Genomic DNA, 22,279 nt, shown 5'->3' with positions numbered 1-22,279 from the left:
TCATGGGAAGTAAATAAAACTTTTTCTTTACACCTTAGGAGATCTCTGAAATTTATTAGGTGGATTATATCCCACACATTATCTTTTCCAATTTCACAATATTGTGAGAAATGCTGAAAAGTTGGGTTTCCAGTGTTGCAAGCTTCTAGATAGCATGGAATAATGGGTACACACTGACCAAGAGATTTTCAGAATGTGAGAGGTTAAGGAAGGTTAAGATTCCACAGAACAATTAAGTGATCAATAGAAGTCTTGAGCAAATAAAGAATTGGGGAGCTAGGAAGGCTCAGGTGGGTTCAGCCAATCAGAAAGAGTCTTGTGGTCTTGAAAAAACCTCAAACTTAAAATAATAGCAGATCCAGCCCAAATTAGTTGGAATCAATGACCTGACTTGACCAAATCACTACTATGCTAATTGAATAATTTGGTTAATTGAATATTAAACAACATACCTGTAGGAGTTTTCCACCATTTTTGAACATGGGATGTATGATGGGGGAACATGTTTAAACATATTAAGGGGAAACATGTAGTGGGCGTGTCAGAAAGATTATAACTTGGAAGAAATGGACCAATCAGTTCTCTGAAGGGAGGGACTGGGACACGCTAGCAAGTATAAAACTTCTCCCACTTCTGTACTCAGGGGTCCCTCTTCCCAAAGAAGAGTATGGCCTGCTTCTGACCAGAAATGTTAAGATGATTTCTTAAGATTCTTCTTTAATAAATTTTCCTCGATATCTGATTTTCAGTGTCAAGTGTATTTCTTACAGTATATATTTTATACATCTTGCTTTCTATTCATATAGCCACAACCCTAGTTTAAGCCCTTATCACCTCTCACATGGATTGATATAAGTGTTTTCTAACTTGTCTTCCTAACTCAAGTCTTGTCCTCTTCCAATTCTTCCTACACTCAACTGCCAAGGAGATTTTTTTCTAAAGTGTACAATCCAAATGTAGCATTCGCCATTCAGAGAGCTCTCGTGGTTCTCTATCACCTCTAGAATCAAATATAGACTCTGCTTGGCATTAAAAGTTCATAACAATCTGGCCTGTTCAACCTTTCTAGCCCTTTTATATTTTACTCCTCTGTAATCCAGTTACATTGGCTTATTTATAATTTCTTAAAGACAACACTCCAACTCCCATCATATCTCCCATCTCTCTGCCTTTACCCTGCATTTCTTCCATTCCTGGAAAGTTTTTCCTCCTTGCAATCACCTCTTGACTTCCTTAGTATCTTTCAACACTTAGTCCAAGCCCCACCTTCTCCATGCCTCTCCTGATCTTCCCAATGATCAGCGGAGGGGGGGTGGGTGGGATGGGGTGTGTGTGTATGAAGGGAACTGAATTTAAATTATTTGCCCAGGGTTACACAGCTAGTAAGTGTCTGAGGCTGGATTTAAACTCAGGTTCTCCTGACTCCAGGGCTGGTGCTCTCTCTGCTGTGTCACTTAACTACCCCTTCCTCCATATTGAAATGTAAGCTCCTCAAAGGAAAATACTGTGGGGGTTTTGGGGGGGAGGGTTGCCTTTTTAAATAACTAATCTTTAGCAAATTGTGTGGCCCTTATTAAATGCTATTAAACTGTTTGGATTAGGATAAGATAGTTTAATAAAAATTGTTTCTGGAAGTCTAGACTTAAAACCACAAGAGTATAAAATTTTCTTCTACATTCACTAAACTTGCTTTTTAAAAGTTTTATTGATCTTGAATGGCACAAGTGAAGATTTCTCAGAAGACTATAGGGTGAATTAGATCAGACCTCAGGCCTAAATTTCAGGAAGCCAGGTGATCCCTATTTCCAGAGGACTATAGGGCAGAAAAGGTCAAACCCTAGGTCTAAGCCTTAGGAAGGCACATAATCCCCAGGAAGTAGACAGCATTGTTGACCATTGGTCAATGGTTACTTCCTTTTCAATCCACCCAATGAATTTAACAATCAACACTACCCTCCCCCCCACTTTTGCTATATAATCCAGTTTCCACTTCTGTCCTGGGCCACACATCATGCTGGACTGTTCAGTAGTTATGCTTGGTCTGTTTCTTGTAAGAACTGACTGAATAAATGTTTTCTGTTTGTATCTGGAGATGCCTCCAAGTAGTTATTTTGGGTAAGGGGAGGGGGACCTAGCATGCCATCCCACACAACACTTTTTGTTTTTACACCATTTAAATTTACCCATGTATTTCCCCCCTCCCAGAGTTATTCCTTATATTTTATAGCAGAAATAATATGTCTAATAGTTTTCACCTGTAGACTCCCCCTACACACAAACATACACTCTTGATCTCCCCTTTTTCTCTCTATCTTTCCTGCAAAAGAGTTGAGAGAGGTGTCTTCTCACATGTCTCTTTTGAGTCCATTCTGATCAAACTTCCTTTTTTATCTTGGGCAAGTCATCTTCTTCCTGAGGCTTCACTGACTTCATTCGTCAAAGGAGTTGGATTAAATAATCCCTAGGGGTCCTCCCTCCCTGACATCTGCTTTGGTGCCTTTGTATTGAGAAAGATTCCTGATCTCACTGATGAAGTTTATGTCCCCTTCACAACTTCTTATTTGTGTTATCCTTGTTTATGTCTTTCATAAATCTGCTGAGGATCTTCTCAACATTCTGGAGGCCCACCTCTGATTTTTATAGAACTCCACTTTTATCATCAGGAAAACTTTGCCTGTTACCTCTTATTTCTCATTTGTACCATAAGACCAACCCACCTCTTTTGGATAACATATGGAAAAAAAAAGATTCTACCAAGAAAAACAAAATATATATTGGTGAAAAGCAAATACTAAAACTTTATAAATACATATGCAGCATTTCGACCATTCCTCCACATGAATCTTCAGAAAGCTACCCAAAATTAAACTCAATAAAAAATCCTATCCTATTATTGTATTTCTTGCCTGTCATTAGATGTCATTAGAATATCAGTAACCTCCCTCCATTAGGTTATCCCCATCTAGGTACCTCCATTATGTCATTGTTCTTGTTATTCTATAAAAAGCTCGCTGTCCCAATACTCGGGGCTAGACTCTTTGAGATGTTAGTCTCGTCTAGCCCTGGGACCAACCATGGATCCATTGGTCCCAGTATTTCTCTCCATTTAATAAACTATTGAATTGGTCTCTAATCTTTTGTTTTGCTCAGTTTCTTCGGCATTATAATAGTTAGTGAGGAAAAAGACAAATTCCCTGGGAGAACTCACAATTAACTAGGAGAAAGGAAATACTCCATGAGGTGGGAAGAAAGCTATTGACCAGTAGGTTAGGTCCATAGAGGAGTTTAGCAAACTAATCGGAGTTAGCTAGAGTAAAGAAAAAGGTACCATTAAAGGGAAGGCACTGAAAGAGAGAGAGACAGACAGACAGACAGAGAGAGAGAGGGAAGGAGGAAGGAGAGAGAGGGGAGGGAGAGAGAGAGAGAGAGAGAGAGAGAGAGAGAGAGAGAGAGAGAGAAAGGAAATACATTTTAGGGGGCTTAGTACTGAAAAAAATTTAGCAAAGACCTTCATCATAAACAAATCTTTTTTCCCCCTGAGGCAATTGGGGTTAAGTGATTTGTCCACAATCTAATCACACAGCTAGGAACCCTTAAGTGTCAGAGGTCAGATTTGAATTTAGGCCCTCCTGACTTCAGGGCTGATGCTCTATCCACTTCACCACTTAGCTGCCCTGTAAATCTTTTTATAGGGGAAATATAGGGAAGTAAAGGCCAGAACTCAGGATCAAAGAGCCATTTGGAATGTACCTGACAGAAAAGATACATAAAAATATGCTAAATAAATATCTCAAAAATTGTTTAAAGATATTTAGAAGTTTATGGTTTAGACTAAAGAATTCCATCCTCACAATCACTCTATACAAACAGGATAGTCTGGGAATTGGTTATATCTGATAATAGCCAGATGGGCTTCTTCCTAATGGGAAGCTAGTTCGCATCACACTGATTTTTTTAAAAAAATCATCTAATGAAATGGCATTAACAGATAAGTCATTAGGAAAACTGACAAATCTAGGGGTAATTTTCCCATAGGTTTCCATACCATCCTTGGGTAAAGGAGGCACATGCAGGGAAAATACATGGAGGAACAAATGCATAGAGCACACATAAGGCCAGGGAATAAAGTGGAGGGTTCCAGGGGAAATGGATGTCATGGCCATGGCCTCAGAAGCTAAGGAATGGTCAATATTCTCTGAAGATGTCATGGAACAGCTAGGTTGTGCTAGGTGATGCCTTCAGAATATTTAAACTTCTCTTTTCTTATCTGCTAGCCTCTATATGCATCTCAGCTTCTTTACTGCCATTTACTCTCTTCTAGTCTTCACATGCACTGAGAAGCTTGGACCCTCAGTTTTTCCTGGCTGGATTTCAACTTTGATTTAGCTTCTTCCAACTCTAGTTTATAACCGAAGGAACTAGCTTTAGTTCTGTGGTGAAGTAGACTCTGTCAGCTAAAGAATTCCTGCTGACGACATATTTTCTAGCAGGTGTTAAATGGGCATGTCTTTTTTCCTCTTAGGAAATGCAGATAAAGTCCCAGAAATTCCCAGACCAATAAACTCATCGATTCATCAGATCATCTGATTAATCCCATATACATACAAAGACGCACATTCTAAATATTAATCAATAATCAATAAACTTTATTAAGCTTCTAAGTTCTGGAGATAGGAATACATATAAAGATAGATAATCCCTACCCTCAAGAAATTTTCAATTTGATAAGAGAAGAAATAAAAAGGAAACTGAGAAGGAGCTAGAGGAAAAAGGTACTGACACAGGGGCATGATGAGAAAGTATAAATAAATTTATAGGTTGTTGAGTTTCTGGGACTTTTTAGTTGCATCATCTTATGGAAAGAATGGACATATCCATGATACCTACTGTAAGATGTCTCAGGAATTACTAAGACTCTTGTTTGACAGACATAATGATGGAGCCCAAATAATCCTGTCACTATTTCTCCCTTGGATCTCATTAAAACAATTTTTTCCCCTTATTCCAGAGACTTTTCCCATTCATATTTTATCTGAGATTGTTCAAAAGTATGCAAAATCTCTTCTGAGATCTTCCAGTTTTCCTGTTCTGTCTAATTGTCCTGTTTTGTTTTTCTTACTTTCCCTTCTTTATATAAATCCTGGCCTCGCTCTACTCAGAGAGGCTGGGTTGCCTCTTTTCCTTAAGGAGGAGACCCCACAGAGTGTATCACTCTTTACACCAAGTAAATGCCCAAATATTAAAAGCCCCTGCTTGATTTGGCAATGATTTTTGTGCCTGAATTCTTTCAGAGACAATTCTGTAGTCCATGGCTCAGTATTCTATGTCTCTGGCATTTGCCTTTTTTTTCCTAGAGAGATCTGAAAGGACAGCAGAACTAAGAGTTACTTGGATCACTACAGGAGGTGGAGCGGGTTCCTACCTAGAGATAATAACTACAGCTTTAGAGCAGAAGCTCTTGGAGGAGACAAAGGTGCACTCTTCCATATGACCTGACCTCTTAAGTTTTGGTGAGTTAATGATGAAACTCTCTCCACCAAATGGTAACCGTGGAAATAAAAATCCCATGGTTTGAATGGCAGGAGTTTTTGAACTTTAGGCTCTGATAGAGGAGGGAGCTCCAGAAGAGTATAGAGTTCCTGAACTCTAGCTACCTAGATAGAGGAAAGATTTTTTGGGCAGCATGATCCTGGGATCCAGGTCAGCCTTCTAGTCGGGGAGGGGTGATTCTTGAGCAATGCCAGTTTGTTATTGCTTCCTCAGCAACTCTAATGTAGAGAATGGTAGAAACCAGAATTTTATCAATCAATATACATTTATTGAGCACTTTCTCTGTGTCTGAAGCTATCCTATATCCTGGGGAGACAAAAGTTAAGCAACCCCTGTCCTTAAGGAGTCTACATTCTAACAAAGGAGATATATAAGTATATACTGGGAGTATATAAATATATACCAAGTATTCTCTCATCAACCACCCTCTAGAGTCAGTTTGCTATGACAGTTCCTAATGGTTACTGAGTGCCTTGAGGTACTCTTTATCTGGTGTGCTGATGTCTTTTCTACTCCCCATGGCTTTGAGCTCTAGCTGGCTCTTTCTCCCTTGAATCCATGGTCAAGGTCTCAATACCATTTAACTTGTTTTTAACATTCATTGGATTTTTTTCAAAGCTAGGTTTACTTTAATGATACAGCAAGAACAAAGATAAAATATTTTGCTCTAATACCTCTGGGTTATGCTGCCCCCTGTATCACCTCAGTCTCCTGGGACAGGTAGGTTCAAGTTGGCTTAGTTCCTACAGAAAAATAGTTCTATCACGGTCATGCACAAAATTGGCATCTTTGCCAGATGAGTCTCAGTTGTCCCTTGGGTTGAAGCCCGAAAGGTCTCTCCTTGCTCTTTGAGTATTTGAGTATTGGCTCTGATATCCAGACTAGGTGACATTGGTATTCTCCCTTGAGTTTTTGAAATCACAGAGTTAGAGGCTCCAATTTCCTTCATCTAGAAGGGAAGTGACAAATTCAGAGGCCAAAGCCTAAGGCATTTCTAAGGGACCATAAAAGGTCAGAAGGCCTCATATCCTCTCCCCTTATGGCATCTTTTGTTGGATGTTATGACCAAAATATTCCTGAATAAAGCAGAGATGTCTGAAGCTTTCAGGTCTTAATTAAATGCTTTCAGAGCCAATTTAAGAACTTCTTCTTCAACACATGGTTGGCTGACCAGTTATAAAATATCTATGCATGCACCACATTTTCTCCAAGATACTCGCATCCCACATCATCACATCTCTCAGGAGAGAGTAGCTTTTGCTACGTAGACACATAAGAGGCACTTTGCACACATGCCAAATCCCCATTACTCAAGGAACTATAGTCAGAATCACACAAGATCTGACAAGTTCCATTGTAAATAAAAGAAGACCTTGGAATACAATATAATATAATACAGCCAAGAACAAAACTCTGGCATATTGAATATCATCCTTCTGAGAATGAAAAAGGGTTTTTAATCCTTTTTTTTTAATTTTCAGGCATTTCAGATGAAAAAATATCAAAAATGAATATGTACTTTGAAATCCAAATACAAGAGGCAGAGAAACCTAGAAAGATAAATTTATCTGAGAAATTGGATAGAACTGCATGATGATGTGGTGCTAACATTTTAATAGAGGAGGAAGAAACAAGTGATGTTCACAACCTTAAAGTATTAAAAGGGAGTTTAGTAGGAAAAACATATCCTGAATAGATTGGTTCTGTTTGAATTGAGGAAAGAAAAAAGAGAGCAAAAAGAATACATTAGTGTAGAAAGAAGGAAAAGGGAACAACTTTTTCTCATAATTGATCAAAAATAGAGAAATATGGAGGAAAGGGTGAAGGAATTGGCATCAGATAAATTTCACCCTTATCTGAAATGGACAAAAGAGGCTTGAATATACCTACTGGGACAGAAAAATAACTGGAGATAGAAGAGTTAAAAAGACTAATATTGGAAAGGGAATGATCACAAATACAATAAACTTGCTGATTCTAAAGAGGTTTTAAAAGAGGAAAAGAAAAAAGAAAAACAAGAAACTAGAATCTAAGGGCTGAGGGTGGGGAAGTACTTTAAGATTATTTCTTAGACCAGTGAAAAAAGACAACAAATTGTGGCATAAGAATATGATGGAATATTGTTTTGTCATAATGAAATAAAGAAAATTATTTCAGGGCAAACTGGGCATGAACTGACAGAATGGAATAAACAGAACTAGGAGAAACTATATTTGAGGATAGAACTATTGCATAGAAAACCAACTTTGAAAGACTTATTAAGAACTTGGATCAAATACAGTGACTAGCCATGATTTCAGAGGTCATGTCATCCAACTTCCTGTCTGAAAAGTGATGAATACGAGGTGCAGAAACATATATTTTTTGGACATGCACACTATGTGGATTTGTTTTGTTTGGTCTTGGTTAGTTATTATTAGGTCCCCCCCTCCTTTCTTTATCTTAGGATGTGTGTGTGTGTTGTCCTATCCGTCCTTCTGTATGTAGTGCTCTATTTATGGCCTTGATTATGTGAAAGAACTTCCTACATTCTTCTTCTTTCCCTCCTTCTGCGTCCCTCTTTTCCATTTCCATTCTTTTAAGATCATCAAAACAAAACATGACTACTACCAGTTTCTTTACTTTAGTAGATGCCTTTTATGATCCCTGATAAGGATTGGGTTCTGAGGAGACCCATGTATTATCACTTCATATTAGAATATAAACAATCTTGATTTAGTTCTTTTTAATTACTTGCTCATGTTTGCCTTTTTATCTTTTCATCAGTAATTCTTGGAAGTTCCCTATTTCACTAAAAATCTATTTTTTCCCCTTTTAGGATTGCATTCAGTTTTGCTAGGTAAGTTATTCTTGGCCATACACAGATCTATATCTTCTTTTTTTTTTTTTTTTTTTTTTTGGAACGTTAGACTCCTAGCTTTATACTGCTTTATACAAGTGACTGCCAGATCTTATTTGATTCTGGCTGTGATTCCTTGGCATTTAAATTTTTTCTTTCTAGCTGCTTGAAATAATTTTTCTTTCACTTGGAAGTTTTGGGTTTTAGCTATAATGTTCCTGAAAGTTTTAATTTTGGAGTTTCTTTTAGAAAGTGATTCTTTCTATTTTTACTTCCCCTCAGTTTCTGAGAGATCTGGGAAGTTTTCTTTTTGTTTTCCTGAAATATGATATTCTTAAATGATTTTTCCTTAATCTGTTTTCCTGCTTGGTTCTTTTTGCTATGAGATGCTTTACATTTTCTTCTAGTATTTTTTTTTAATTTTAGTCTTTTTATTTTATTTTAACATTTGTTGTTGTCTCAAGAAATCATTAAATTCTAGGTCCCATTCTAATTTTCAAGAGGTTTGTTGGTTTGTTTCATATCTCTTCTGTCAAACTATTAATTCTCTTTTCAATTCTTTCTTCATAGCTCTTATTTCTTTTTCCTCCTCTCCTCCCTCAATGCTTTCGTTTAACTTATGAAAACATTTTTAACTCTTAAAAGTTTTTTGCTTTATATTTTGCAGAAATTTTAGTTGAAAATATGCTCAAAACACGTTTTTCTTTGAGATTTTGCTTGTACAAATTTTGGAATCATTCTTTTTCTGGGTTTGTGTTTTGAGTGTCTCTGTCACTATAATAGCATTTTATGGCAGGATACTTTTTTGTTTGCTCATTCTTTAAGACTAATTCATGACTTTAGACTTTATGTTGAATTAGGATCTACAGACTTCTAAAAACAATGCTGGAATGAATTTGTGTCCTCTTGGGTCCCAATACTCCTTTCTGGGGCAGTGTTTATTGAGTTCCATATTATTTCAGGATCTTAGCAACATCTCAGGCCGGGAACCTGTGGCCTTTCAATATTCCTAGTGATTTAGGGCATTGTCTAATTGCTGCCTTTCTGGTTTGAATTCTATAAGTTCCTAGCCTGAGTTTGGATCTGAGCAACACATCTGTGTGCTTGCTCCTTGTGGGAGTTCCATTAGACTGCTGTTGGATTCAGCCACTAATAGCTAGCTTTCCAGCTATATTGCTCATTCAGAAATTTACAGGACTAATTGGAAACTGGAACTGGTCCTGTGGCATTCCTAGAGCCAGAGCCACACAACTATAGAATGCTTTTGAGCTTGCTTTTTTCTCAGGACCATTGCCTAGGACCCTGACCATTCCTTACTCTAGAAGCACAGGGACTTTCTTTTTGTCTCTTACTTTTATCTGTGACATAAAATTGGAAATGAATGATTAAACAGTTAGTTGACACCTACTCCTGCAACTTGCATGAGGTCTGGCCTCTCTCTATTTGGGTTTGTAAATTTCTCTTGCCCCAATATCTAGATGTAACTCTATTTCACTCCATTCCGATTTCATTCCATCACAGTAAGATGGAATGCCCCATCTTACCGTTTCTAATTGGACTTCATTCCAATATTCATTGACTTCTCTGTCCCTGAATAACATAGAGGAGAAAAATAACTGATTTTTTTTCTTGGATTTCCCAATTGGGACTTGATTTGATACATTTTCTATCCACACAGAACATCAGCTTCTACAGAAAACCTTTCCTGATGTCCTAATTTCTAATGCTTTCTTCCCAACCCACGCTATTTTTTCCTAAAATCACTTTGTATTTATTTTTTTCTAAAACCACTTTAAATTTATTTATTTTATATTAGTTCTTTATATATTTACATATATAATAGTCATCTCCTCATGAAAATAAAAGTTTCTTTTAAGTAGTTTTCTTTCTTTGTCTTTTATCATCCAGAACAATGTCAGACACACACAACAGTTGCTTAATAAGTTATTGTTGATTGATTGATTGAGGTTTATTAGAGAGGAGGATAGAAGATCTAAATCATTAGGTAAAATGAGGTTTGTGTTACACCTATGTTTTAGTCACTCATGTTCAAATATCTGTTATCAAAGGCAATTGATAATTGGCCCTACAAGTTTATCTTGTGTTGAAGAAAAAATATTATCATACTTTGCATTTTAGACACAAGTCTATCTAAACAATTTTCATGTATTGTTATTTAGTCATATCCAACTCTTTGTAACTCCATTTGGGGTTTTCCTTGAAAAGATACTGGAGTAGTTTGCCATTTCCTTCTCCAGATCATTTTATAGAAGAAGATTAAAGAAAACAGCTGATAAGTAACTAAGGTTGGATTTTAATTCAGGTTTTCCTAATTCCAGACCCAACACTCTAACCACTGAGCCATCTAGCTGTCTTTAATCATTCTTCTAAACTAAAGCATTTCTAGCTTGAAGAAAGAAATGTCCAAATGGATATTTGTCCTCCTAATGTCCTTGGCCATCTGTCTAAACTAAGAAATTTTGAAATATCCTTTATGGGATTTTTGAGCAAAGAAAAATTTCACAATAGGATAAAACATAGTTTTACAATTAGAGTTTAGATAAAATTAACATTTTACTTCATCACATAGAAAAATAATCACTTAATCCTGGAGGGAAGGTCTTTCTCCTAAAATTATTCAGTTACTCTATGACCATTCTCCTCAAGGATTTGTCTTTCCTTCTCCCAACTTGGTTCTAGGTGACCCGAAGTAATAATAATAAAAAAAAAAAACCCTCTTCTCTCTGATCAATGTATTTCTCTCTTTAGTGTGGAAGGAAATTATCTCTTTTTTTGTATGCAAGTATCACACTTTTATTGATATTTAATGACTACAGAGGGCATTTTCACAGAACAGATAAGAGACAGACCTAATCTGAAAAAAAGATAACATATAATGTAATATTCCTTACCTTCATTTTCCCCCTTAGCACTATCTCCTTCAATCTCCTCATAATCCTTCTCCAAGGCAGCTATATCCTCCCATGACCCACAGAACTCTCCTTCCTCCATTCTCTCTCCCACATACCAATGAACATAGGCAGCTTTGTATATATCAGATTGACTTTGTGATCTAGGGGAGCCCAGGCAGACTTAGCAACAGCTATTGTATTGCTCAACATGCACACAGCCTCTTGTACCTTGACCAGGTCTTCACCAGGAACTACAGTGGAAGGCTGGTAATTTATGCCAACCTGGAAGCCAGTTGGACACCAAGTCACAAACTGGATGCTACACTTTGTCTTGATGATGGCTATGACTACATTAACGTCTTTGGGAGCCAAGTCGTATAACAAGCCGTGAGCCATGTATTTACCTTTTTTAAGGGTCACATTTCACCATCTGGTTGATAAGCTTAGAGCAAGCATTGCTAATCTTTGTTATAGTTAGCTGCTCACAGTAGGCCTTCTCAGCAAGTATGACTGGGGCATGAGATAATGGGAATGTAGATAATGGGATGGGGAACTAGGCTGGTCTGGAATTCTATTGGATCAACATTCAATGTACCAACAAATCAGAGAACAACAGAGGACACAATTTGGTTAATAAGACAATTCAACTTATATTCAACTTATATATTTAACATCTACCGGTCATCCTGCCATCTAGGGGAGGGGATGGGGGGAAGGAGGGGAAAAATTGGAACAAAAGGTTTGGCAATTGTCAATGCTGAAAAATTACCCATAATAACTTGTAAATAAAAAGCTATTTAAAAAAATAAATAAGACAATTCAGATTAGTCTAGGTTAGACATTTGATAAATATAAATAGCTTCATTGTCTACTATGATGTTATAATCCAGGGTGATGTGAGTGGACAGAATGGAGGTGCAGGGCTTGTATGAAATTATTTCTTTTTTTTTCTACTTCCTTATCCAGAAATCAGCCAGTGTAGGAAATCTTAGGCAAAGATTTACCCAGGCTAATGTCTAATCAGATCATAAAAGAAATTCTAAATTTGGGCTAATGGGTTCATTTCTGCTTATCATGTTTGCTCAGATTGGTCTGGGAAAATGTCAATCCTCCTTTTTGTCAGACAGGCAATATAGAAATTGCTTAGTCTTTTAAACTAAGATTTGGGTGACCTAAGTAATGGAACCCAAGACCTCCATTGTAATATAGATCATAACCTCATTGCAATATTTATTCTTTCATTAATTGCTAACCAGAGTGGATTGCCATCCTCAGAACTCTTTGAAGAGTGTATAAACTATGAGCTCACCACCATGAAGAGTGTTTGACTTAAGAGAGATGACCAAATTGACCATCTTCTTATTAAAATGCTGGCATTATTAATACAACTATTAAATTACCCAGAAACTGTCTCCTAGAACCTAAAAAAACTTTTATTTTTCTTTTTAATTTGTTTATTAATTTTGACATTTACCCTTGTAATATTTTTATTTTCTTGGAACTTTTCAAATTGTCACAGGATCAACTACAGCTTATGAAAACCCGAAGGACCAAGTAAATGAAGAATTTCAAGTTAGACTTTTGCCATAATCAACAGATATTCCATTGGCAGAGAGATGAAATCAGAGTCATAAAGCTGTGGAAAACTGAGATGCATTGAAGACCTGTTCACTGATCAGCAAGCTCCTGAATTCTGTCCAGAGCTAGACTGATGATTGCTTTTGTGATTGGTGGCATCTCCTTGCCAGTGAGCAGTTGCTCATTGTGGAAAAGCTGGTAATGGGTTCCAGTAGGAGCTTTCTCAATAATAGTTCTAACTAGACCTACCAACATGATCCCAGGGAAAATTCATTGAAGAAGAGGTTGAAAACCATTTGCCAATGGTCTGTCACTTGCTATCTGACCGTCAGGCTGGATGTTCTAAGCATTACAGCTCCCAGGAGGCATTGCCACTAAAGATAACAATATGGATAGTCCATGTGGCCATTATGTACACATGATGAAAGTCCACTAGATGCTACTAGGCTAAGAAGTGGAGTATCAGGAGACATTTTCCTTAAAGAAAGGAGTGAGTCCCAAGAGAAGAATGGGGGAAAAAGAATTTTAGAAAAGGATATTGTTTACTGAAAGATTTGATTAAGTGCTGATAAAGTATCCATCTTTTAGCTAAATCTAGAAGAGATTTTAGACTTGAGAATTTTTTTCCTTTAATATTTTCAGTTGAATTAAAGAGAAGGTTTTTAAATATTTGCTTCCATATCCAGCCATTAGGTCTCTTAAATCATAGCCACACTATTGTTCATTATAGTCATGTCCTGCCCTATGTGTCCCCATTTGGAACTTTCTTGGCAGATAACTGGAGAGGTTGGCTATCCAGTTTTACAGATAAAGGAACTGAGGCAAACAGGGTTAAGAGACTTGATCAGTCACAAAGCCAATAAGTATCTGAGGCCAGATTTGAATAGGCAGGTCTGACTCCTTAGTTTAAGGAAAGAGTTTATAGGTCAAGAAGGAAAGCAAAGCTTCTGGAAAATGGACTGAAAGATACCTAAAGAGACTTAGAGAAAGGCTTCAGGCTGGTTGGATCATCTCCTTCCATCATGAGAAATGTTTGTCCCCCTCCCCTCCACTTCTCCCACCATTTAGTTGCCTATAGACACATTGTCAGTACAATATGCATGTGGAAAGGATGGACTTTTGCTGCAGAGAGCATCTTAGGACCAAGGCTGTGAAGTCATGTAGATTATGGGTGCTAGGTGGTCAGCCCCCATCCTACCTATTATTTTTCAAGATCAGCTTCACAGCCACCCTCTGTCCTGAGGGCCTCTATTCAATTGGAAGTTGGAAAGGTCTTTGCAGAACCTCCATTTAAAGCCCATACAATGACCAATCATGGCCCCTCCTTCTTTTTGGAGGGTAAAGATCTCCTTACAGAACCTTCATTTCTGGGGGTGCCCTGATCAGCCCTTTTCACCTTCTTTTCACACAGCAGCAGCTCTCCTTTGGGCTTTTTAGCCCTGCTCATTTGTGAGATGGAATAATAATAATAATAATAAAACTTGCCTCCCTGACTTGGGAGAATATTTGTAGTGTTTTGTGAATCATAATTATGTATTATTATTATTAATTAGCTTAGTCTCCTCAAGTTGCATAAGGAATCAGACTTTCATAGTCACACACAGCTTAAATGAGTCAGAGGCAGTATTTGAACACAGGCCCTCTATAGAATTGCAGTTAGTATTCTTTCTTTTTATGCTTATATAAGTTGATGCTTAATAAATGTTTATTGTACTCTCTCTGTCTTACTAAGAAGATCCTTCCATCTTACAAAGAAATCCCTTTGACCTTCCTCTGATAGGGGAGTAAACGAGTTTGCCAGAACGCCACTATTGGGGAGATCACTAGCTCTTAAGGTAGCCCATTCCATTTTTTGCATAGTGGTTTTTTTTAGAAACCACTCATATGGAATAGAAACCTGAATCCTTCTTCCTGCTGCTAGTACTCACTGCTCTCTGGAACCAAATAGAACAAATCTTATACTGCTTCTCATGACATATACAGCAAATGATTGAAAGATAGTAATTATGGAGGAAATGTAGAGTTCAAGTTAAATATGCCAAACTCCTTTATCCAGTTCTTCAGCACCATAGTCTCTAGTCCTGCTATCCATGGTACCTCTGGGTTGGGAGGATCTGACGATAATTTTCCTTTATCTTTTTTTTTTTTTTTCTTTTGTTCAGGACTATTCCCTGGTAGACCCAGTGAAAAAATTTAATATCTACCACCACCTTCCCAGTTCCTCAAGGAAGTTATCCCAATCTTCCTCCCTCCCCTATCCTGAAGAGACTCTGTTACCCTAGAATAGGAAGGATTGGATTACGAAGGGGCTGAGGCAGGGAGAGGAGGATCTGCAGTGTAAGGAGGTGGCCCATGCTGAGCCAAAGGGAGTAAGCTGTAATAGGAAAATGTTAGGCAGAACTCATGATAAACTGTCTGGGGAGGGCATTTTGGAGTGGAAGGGGGGAGGAGGCTTCTCAGTGCCCCTCAAGTCATAGCCAGCAAGTCACTTTCCAGTTTTTCCTATCAAGGCAGTGAGATCCATTAACTGGTTCTGTCAGCCCCAAGCCTGTGTGAGATATAAATGTCCTTCCCATCTCCCCCCCTCCCTCCCCTTCTTTATCTCTGCTCCTTTCCACACAGGATCCCATAACCGTGGATCTGCCTAGAAAGGGATACAGGAATTCTGCAGTTTATGCCCAAAGGCTCAGGTGAGGAGTGTAATCACCAGGCAGGAGGGGACGGTCAAGCCCGCTTTCTTATTTTGGTTCTCCCCCCCTTCAGATTGTAGCACTCAGTAAAGAAGATACCAGATTTCAGCTACAGATGTGAATTGTGCAAGTGGGAAGAGAAAATAGGCTGGGGAGGGGGAGAAAGACAGGCTTAGGAAGCCTCCTTATCTCTCAGCAGGCAGCTGTTCTCAAGCTGGAGGCAAGCTACTTATCAGCCCGGGGCCCACACTGATTCCTTGGCTTTCTCCGAAGCTTCTGTAATTGAATATTAATTTCCAGCAGTGAGTTTGGGCTTGTTCCCTCCCCCTCCCTTCATCCAGACGTAGTCCTCGGCCCTTCTGGGCACAAAGGGGTTTGAGGCAGGATTTAAGGGTGGAGGCTGGGCAAGATATTTTCTCTAGTTCCACCAGAGAGAAGGCTTTGTGTGAATACAGAGGCAGGAGGCTGGTCTTGTTGGTCTGCAAGGGAAATGGAGGATCCAAAGGATACCTTGATCCCTAGGGGAAAGGGAAGGAGAACAAAACAAAAGAAGCCCTTTTCAGAAGAGGCTGGGAGTCTGACTTCAGGGAGGCTGTTTTAGGCCTTCCAGGGACTTACTTAACAAGGAATGGGAAGAATCGTAGAGGTTCGGGGTAGAGTGGATTGGGGGGATGAGTGAGGGGAGAACCAGAAGCTTGCTAGAGCTATTGCTCTGACTTCTCTTCCCTCCTAGGGGTGAACTATTTTCATTTCCAAGTTCAGCCCTTCAGTTACTAACATTGGGAATGGGGGTAGGGAAGACACTGGAAGCAAAATCCAGAGAATTTGTGAGACATCTAGAATAGGCTTTGGTTGCCATTTAATTTTTGTTCAGGCACTCAGTGCCTTCTGCATTGGACAACTAGGGAGGGGCAGGTGTTCAGAACTGGATGGGAAGCAGGATTATCCCTTAGGCTTCTTTACCAAGCATCTCTCACAAGTACCCTCCCTCTACCCCCAGCCTGGACCAGTCATCACCTTTCTTGGAAGTAGAGGCAGAAATCCTTGTTTTAAAAGGCAGCAGGATACACCAATTCACTAAGCCTCCAAGTCTGCAAGGCTTCCCCCCAGAAAGAATACTATGCCCGAGAGGCAGATCTCCCTTTTATCTACTTCCCGAGGCTTGGAGATGGGGGTAACACCCTGTGAAAGATGAGAAGGAAGGAGGGGGGCGAGAAAAATCATCCCAGAGCAAACACCCCTATCTTCTTGTTTATGTGTTTTATTCCAAAGGAGCTAGGAGCCACAAGTCACTGGAGCTACCATTAATAACACTGACAGTGTCTCTCTGGGGTGATTGAAGGGGCTCCCAGATGAAGGTGTTACTGCAGCCAGCCATACCACACATTATTCTCAGGGCCCAGCTCCTCTAACTGCCTACCCATCCTCCCCCCACCCCCTTCTTCCCTCCCTCCTAATGTCTCTCTCAAAGCTCAGTGTCTCCCAGCTCAGCTTTTTAGGGACTTGCTGCATGAAGCAAGGATTTTCACCAACTTCAGGACTAGTCAGGAAAAAGAGACCCCCCACCCCCCCAAAAAAATCTGATTTCTAGGTTTCTCTTTATAAACTCTTCCTTTGACATGATATGCGTTGGGTTAGGGGATTGCCTTTTCCTTTTAGGGATGGGCAAAACTTGGAGATCCTGGGAGCCTGCATAACACCCCACCTTTTACCTAACCTAACCTTCCCTCAATCGATGGCTCTTCATTAGAGTTAATACTCATTCATCCTGCTCTTCTCTCCCACCCCCACCCTCATCCCCTATCCTGAATCTAGGGTTAGAAAGAACTCTCTTCTCCTTCCAAACCTATGGTGTGATTTCAGGATCTCTTTACAAAGGAAACAGACTATAAAGAAAGTAAAGTATGGATGTGGGGAATGATCCCTTTCTCCCCTCCAATGTGTCAGGCTTCCTGTCAGATTTCTTCTATGCATCCTTTCCGTGTGTCCTGATCTCCGGTTCTCCCCTCTCTCCCTCACTACCTTACCTTTAACTCCCCAAAAGACCCACACAGAGAATCCAGACTAAGAGATCTCTCTTGGAACCTCTCAGGAATTCATCTCCCATTGATTTGTGGAGCTTTCTGAGTCTAGGGAGACTGTATCGGGAAACAGAATTAAGTGTCGGGTGGGGTTGGGAGTGTCAGTTGGGTGGCCCGAAGTCCAGCCCCGAGATCAGACACAAATGGGGACACAGCCTGGGACAGAAGAAATGTCCTCAACTATCTTCGGGATTCTCAAGAATTCCTGTTCTACCTTCACAAGAACCACTCCTGCAACAACGCCCTTCCCTCCCCCTTCCCCTTCCCCACCTAGGTCTGAAGTAGGAATGGCTCCGTGGAGGGGGGGGGGGGGGGGGCAGAACCCACACCTGATGGCCAGATCCCATTTCCCCGCCAGGAGACTAGGGTGTCTTTCCCAAGGTGGGCATCTTCCACGCATTTCGGCAGGACACTCCAGCGGGTCCACCGGAGAAGGGAGCGGGAAGCAGGGAGGCTGGAACTGAAGTCAGAGGGACTAAAGGCAGGCTTCCAGGCTGGCAGCGGCTGTTTCGAGGCTCCGCTAATTGGTTTTCAACACTCTGAAGATCGCATTTAGGACGGCGAAGGGGAAAGGGGTCCACTCCAAACGCAGAGCTTTTCTCTCTCTTTTCAGGGAGAGGCGACTGATAGTGCAGGGTCATTCCGGGGCATGGTCCGAGAAAGGACAGTGATGAGGGTCGAGTCAGAAAAACTGCGTTTGAGGAAAGGGGAGCCTGCCCACCGTGCTGATCTTAAGGAGAAGGGTGACTCCCGCAGCAAAGAGTTCTCAGCCGGCTCCGTCCCAGCTCCCCTCCCCCTCTGCACCCGGCCTTTCGCGGCCCTGCAGCCTCTTACTCGCCCTCTCCTCGGCCGCGGGCGAGCCGGGGCCCCTCTTCAGTCCGGGGGCAGCAGGCGGCGCTGGCGCCAGCGCCGGCGCCCAGATCTGCGCGTCGGGCCGGGGCTCTGGGGGCTGGTAGCCGGGCTGCCCGGGGTCCAGGGCGTCCTTGGAGAGCAGAATGGAGACGGCGGGCACGTTCTTGTGCACGCTGAGGCTGGGGCCCGGGCAGCCGGGGGGCGGCGGGCGGCTCTCCCACACCTCCCGTAAGCTCCGGTAGCGCAGCCGGGTGACCTGGTGCAGGCCGGCCAGCCGCCGCTTGAGAATTTCCACGCAGGTGACAGTCTTGGTGACGGCGCGGCCACAGCCGCTGAACACTATGGTGCGAGTGGCCGGCTGCTCCATGCGCGCCGCGGCGAAGCCCAGCAAGTTGCGGATCTTACTGCCCTCCTTCACCTTCATCTCCACGGCTCCGGGGGCCAGATCGGCGAAGGGCCCGAGGCTCTCCGCCTCAGTGTCCGCCTCTTCCGTGCGCACCTTCTTGAAGTTCTCCATGCGCGGCCGGGGAGCAGCGTGGAAAAGAAGCAGGCTCTACCGGGGCCCTCCATGGGCCAGCCGCCTGCCCTAGTCACCGGGGGGGACCCTGGCAGCACCAGGATGCCCGCCGGACTCCCCGGCCCATCGTCTCCCCGCCCCTCCCCCTACCGGACACCCCCGGATCGGGGTAGGGGCGCCCACGGGGACCGTCTGGACGCAAGAGTCCCGGGGCCTCTTCTCAAAGGCTCAGTCTCGGGGCCAGACGGGGCGGACAAATCTCTCCCTCCCTCCCCAAACCGCTAGCTCCCAGCTGGCCCAGAGTCTGTCCGGTCCACTACATCCCGGCTCCTCTTTCGAGACTTGGAGACTGCCCAGGAGCCCAGCTCCTTTCACCGCTGGAGCTGTCCCTCCCTCAGCCCCGCCTTGGTCCCGCCCCCGCCGTTTCTCAATCTCCCCCCAACCCCCCCCCCCCCCCACTCCCACCCTAGACCTAGAGTTCTCTCTCAGTTGTTCCCATCTGGTGAAAGGGAATGGGAGAGAGGGGAAAGGGAAAGGGAGAGGGGGGAAGGGGACAGGAAGAGAGAGGGAGCCGAGGCAGGGACAGAAAAGCTCCTAGATGGGAGTTGTGTTCCCTCAGATCGGAGCTCTGTGCCTTCCCGAAGCCCGCGGCTGCCTGCGTTCTCCCAGCCCTCTCAGTTGCCGAATTCTCTCTAGCTCAAGGACGGGATCTGCTCTCGTCAGCAAAGTGCAGGCGGCGAGGCAGCGGCGTGGCTCTCCCCAGCTGACGGCCTCCTCCTTCCCAGCTCAGCCTGGTGGGGAAGGGGGTGGGTGGGGGAGGGGAAGTTCAAGAGAGGCTCCCTAGGGACCGGAGTTCTCCACTCTCCTGCGCCCACATCCCTAGCAAGCAAAGATAGAAGGGAGTTGATCAGTGTGAGAACCCCGAACCCTGTACTTCAGTCTCGCCGCACTTTGGAATCCTTAAATTGGCTCCATCAGTTAGTTAGCCGTTCAGTGCTGGGTTGAGCACTTCACCTTTCTGAGTCTCAGTTTCTTCATCTGCGAAATGGAGATAATCGCGCTGGTACCGCCTTCTATAGCTCAAAATGCTACAGAAATACAACCTGTGCGAGGATCCTGTCCTTGGAAAATTGGCTTTCGGGATGATGGGAGAGTGACCTAAAAGCTAACTCTAAGCCCAGCCTGTGGCTTTACGTGGTGATTTGGAGGCGTCTCTGTAAGGTCTCCTCACCACCCCAGGTCCCCTCATCTGAAAAGTCACTATTCCTTTCATAAAAGACTATATCAAAGTCGTGTATAAGTGGGAAAGGAAACAAGCAGGTGGCAGGCAGGTGATCAACGATGGACTTCCGGAGTGTTACTGGAATGGCTTGTGGGATGGTGGAGAAACGAGGGAAGGACATAAAGAAGACTCGCAAGTGATAACAAAGTGGGGAGGGGGAGTGGAGACAATGAAAAAATCACAGCTCTAAGGTAACCCTTGGGTTATGGCACTATATGTTACTAAGCAGCATCTTCTAACTACTCAAACCCTCACAGACCATTAACCCCGAGCATGAGTTTCTTACAGTCTTTCCAAGCACCCTTTTTTGGATAAGATTTTTTTTAATAAGAAAAAAGAAGGGAATGAGAGGTTCAAAGAACGGCATAACCCCTTTCTAGGGTAGACACAGACAAGAGAAGGCAAGAAGAACCTCTGGGGTAGGGAGGTCATGGAAGATTAAATAAAATAATATTTGTTTTTCAGCAAGGTGATTTAGGCTAGTTCCAATGGTCTTGTGATGGAGAGAGAAAACGGCATCTAAAGAGAGGAGTTTGGGAACTGAGTGTGGATCACAACTTGGTATTTTCACTTTGTTGTTGTTGTTGTTGTTTGCTTGCATTTTGTTTTCTTTCTCATTTTTTCCCCTTTTTGATAAGATTTTTCTTGTGCAACATGATAATTGTGGAAATATTTATGGAAGAATTCTAAGAGTAACAGATATTGGATTACTTGGCGTCTAGGGGAAGGGTGGGAGGGAGGAAAAAATTGGGAACACAAGATTTTGCTAGGGTGAATGTTAAAAACTATGCATATGTTTTGAAAATAAAAAGCTTTAAAAATATTTGTTTTTTTAAAAGGCACATAGCATAGTATCTGGCCTATAATAGTCCTATATAAATGCTTATTCCCTTCTTGTCTGACCTTTTTAACTTCCCAGGCTTGCTAAGGAGGCAGCTAGTCCAAGCAGTACATCCTCCCCACCTCCTGTTTCTCCCCCCCAGGAATCAATAAGGTAGAACTGAGTACTTTCCTTTAGGAGTATAGATGTGAATGAAAGGGGAAAGCCCAGTTCTGAGAGAAGTACTATTCTCCAGGAGGTTCAGTTTGATGAATTAGACATCCCTCAGGGTGTCCAGCTCTGAGGGTGGGGACTCGGAGTTGACCAGCTTTTTTTCATTTGTTCCTGAGGGAAGAAAAGAGAGAAAAGGGGGGGAGGGAAATCGGTTGGTTTCTCTCCATGTAGGAAAAACCTGGAAGAAGGGAGAGAGGAAAAGAGTGGGACGGGAATGGGACAGATGGAGAGATGAGGGAAGAATGCCCAGAAGGAATGAACATGCAGAGGAAACCCCATTTTCACACTCTCCTGCCCTTCTCCTCTGAAGGGAGTAGCCTGGGGCCCTTAGATAGGGACATGGTCTGACCCCAACAGTGCCCAAAGCCAGCATCCGAAATCTGCTCTCTCTCCAGGGCTGGGGAGTAGGGGTGGGGTTGGGAAGTAGAGGGGAAAGTAGAAAGCTGCAATGAGGGCAGAGCAGCAGGAAGGAAGCAATTTAGTGACCTCTGCAGCCAAGTCAGGAGAAGAAAAACGGCTCCCCTGGAAGGGAAATCTGATCAATATCCACTTACTGAGGTGCAGATTCCCCTGCCCTGTCACTGAAGGGGAAGCGTGCGATAGAATCTGGTCCTGGTGACAGGGCCTGACCCTCTTTCCCCGAGCACTTCTGTAATGGCATGGCTCCATTATGTAACAGTCCTGCTACTTCCTTCCTCTCTCCTCTGCACCACCCCCTTTGGCCCCTTATTCCTCAAGTCACCTTCTTTCTTTTAACCTTTCTTCTCTTTGTCATTTCTCTGTCTTTGTCTCTCTGTCTTTGCCTGCTTGTCTGTCTGTCTGTCTGTCTCTTTTCTTCTTCTCTCTGTCTCTCTCTGTGTGTCTCTCTGTCTCTGTCTCTCTCTCTCCTTTCCCCTTTCCCTCTCTCTCCCTCCCTCTCTCTCA

General features: G+C 42.2%; 1 protein-coding gene and 1 pseudogene across 1 annotated transcript; both read right to left on the bottom strand.

Moving 5' to 3' along the window:
* Positions 1-11,132: 11,132 nt before the first annotated feature.
* LOC100929005 lies at positions 11,133-13,134 on the bottom strand (annotated as a pseudogene).
* On the bottom strand, positions 12,743-19,568 carry RPP25 (ribonuclease P and MRP subunit p25). Its single transcript, XM_031956613.1, has one exon. The coding sequence runs from the start codon at positions 19,017-19,019 to the stop codon at positions 18,417-18,419; it is 603 nt and encodes a 200-aa protein (XP_031812473.1). The 5' UTR covers positions 19,020-19,568; the 3' UTR covers positions 12,743-18,416.
* Between the last annotated feature and the right edge of the window lie 2,711 nt (positions 19,569-22,279).

This window comes from Sarcophilus harrisii, chromosome 2 (assembly GCF_902635505.1).
Source record: "Sarcophilus harrisii chromosome 2, mSarHar1.11, whole genome shotgun sequence".
Taxonomy (NCBI): domain Eukaryota; kingdom Metazoa; phylum Chordata; class Mammalia; order Dasyuromorphia; family Dasyuridae; genus Sarcophilus; species Sarcophilus harrisii.
Note: the sequence above shows the minus strand (reverse complement) of the source record. Positions and strands in the feature narration are given on the sequence as shown.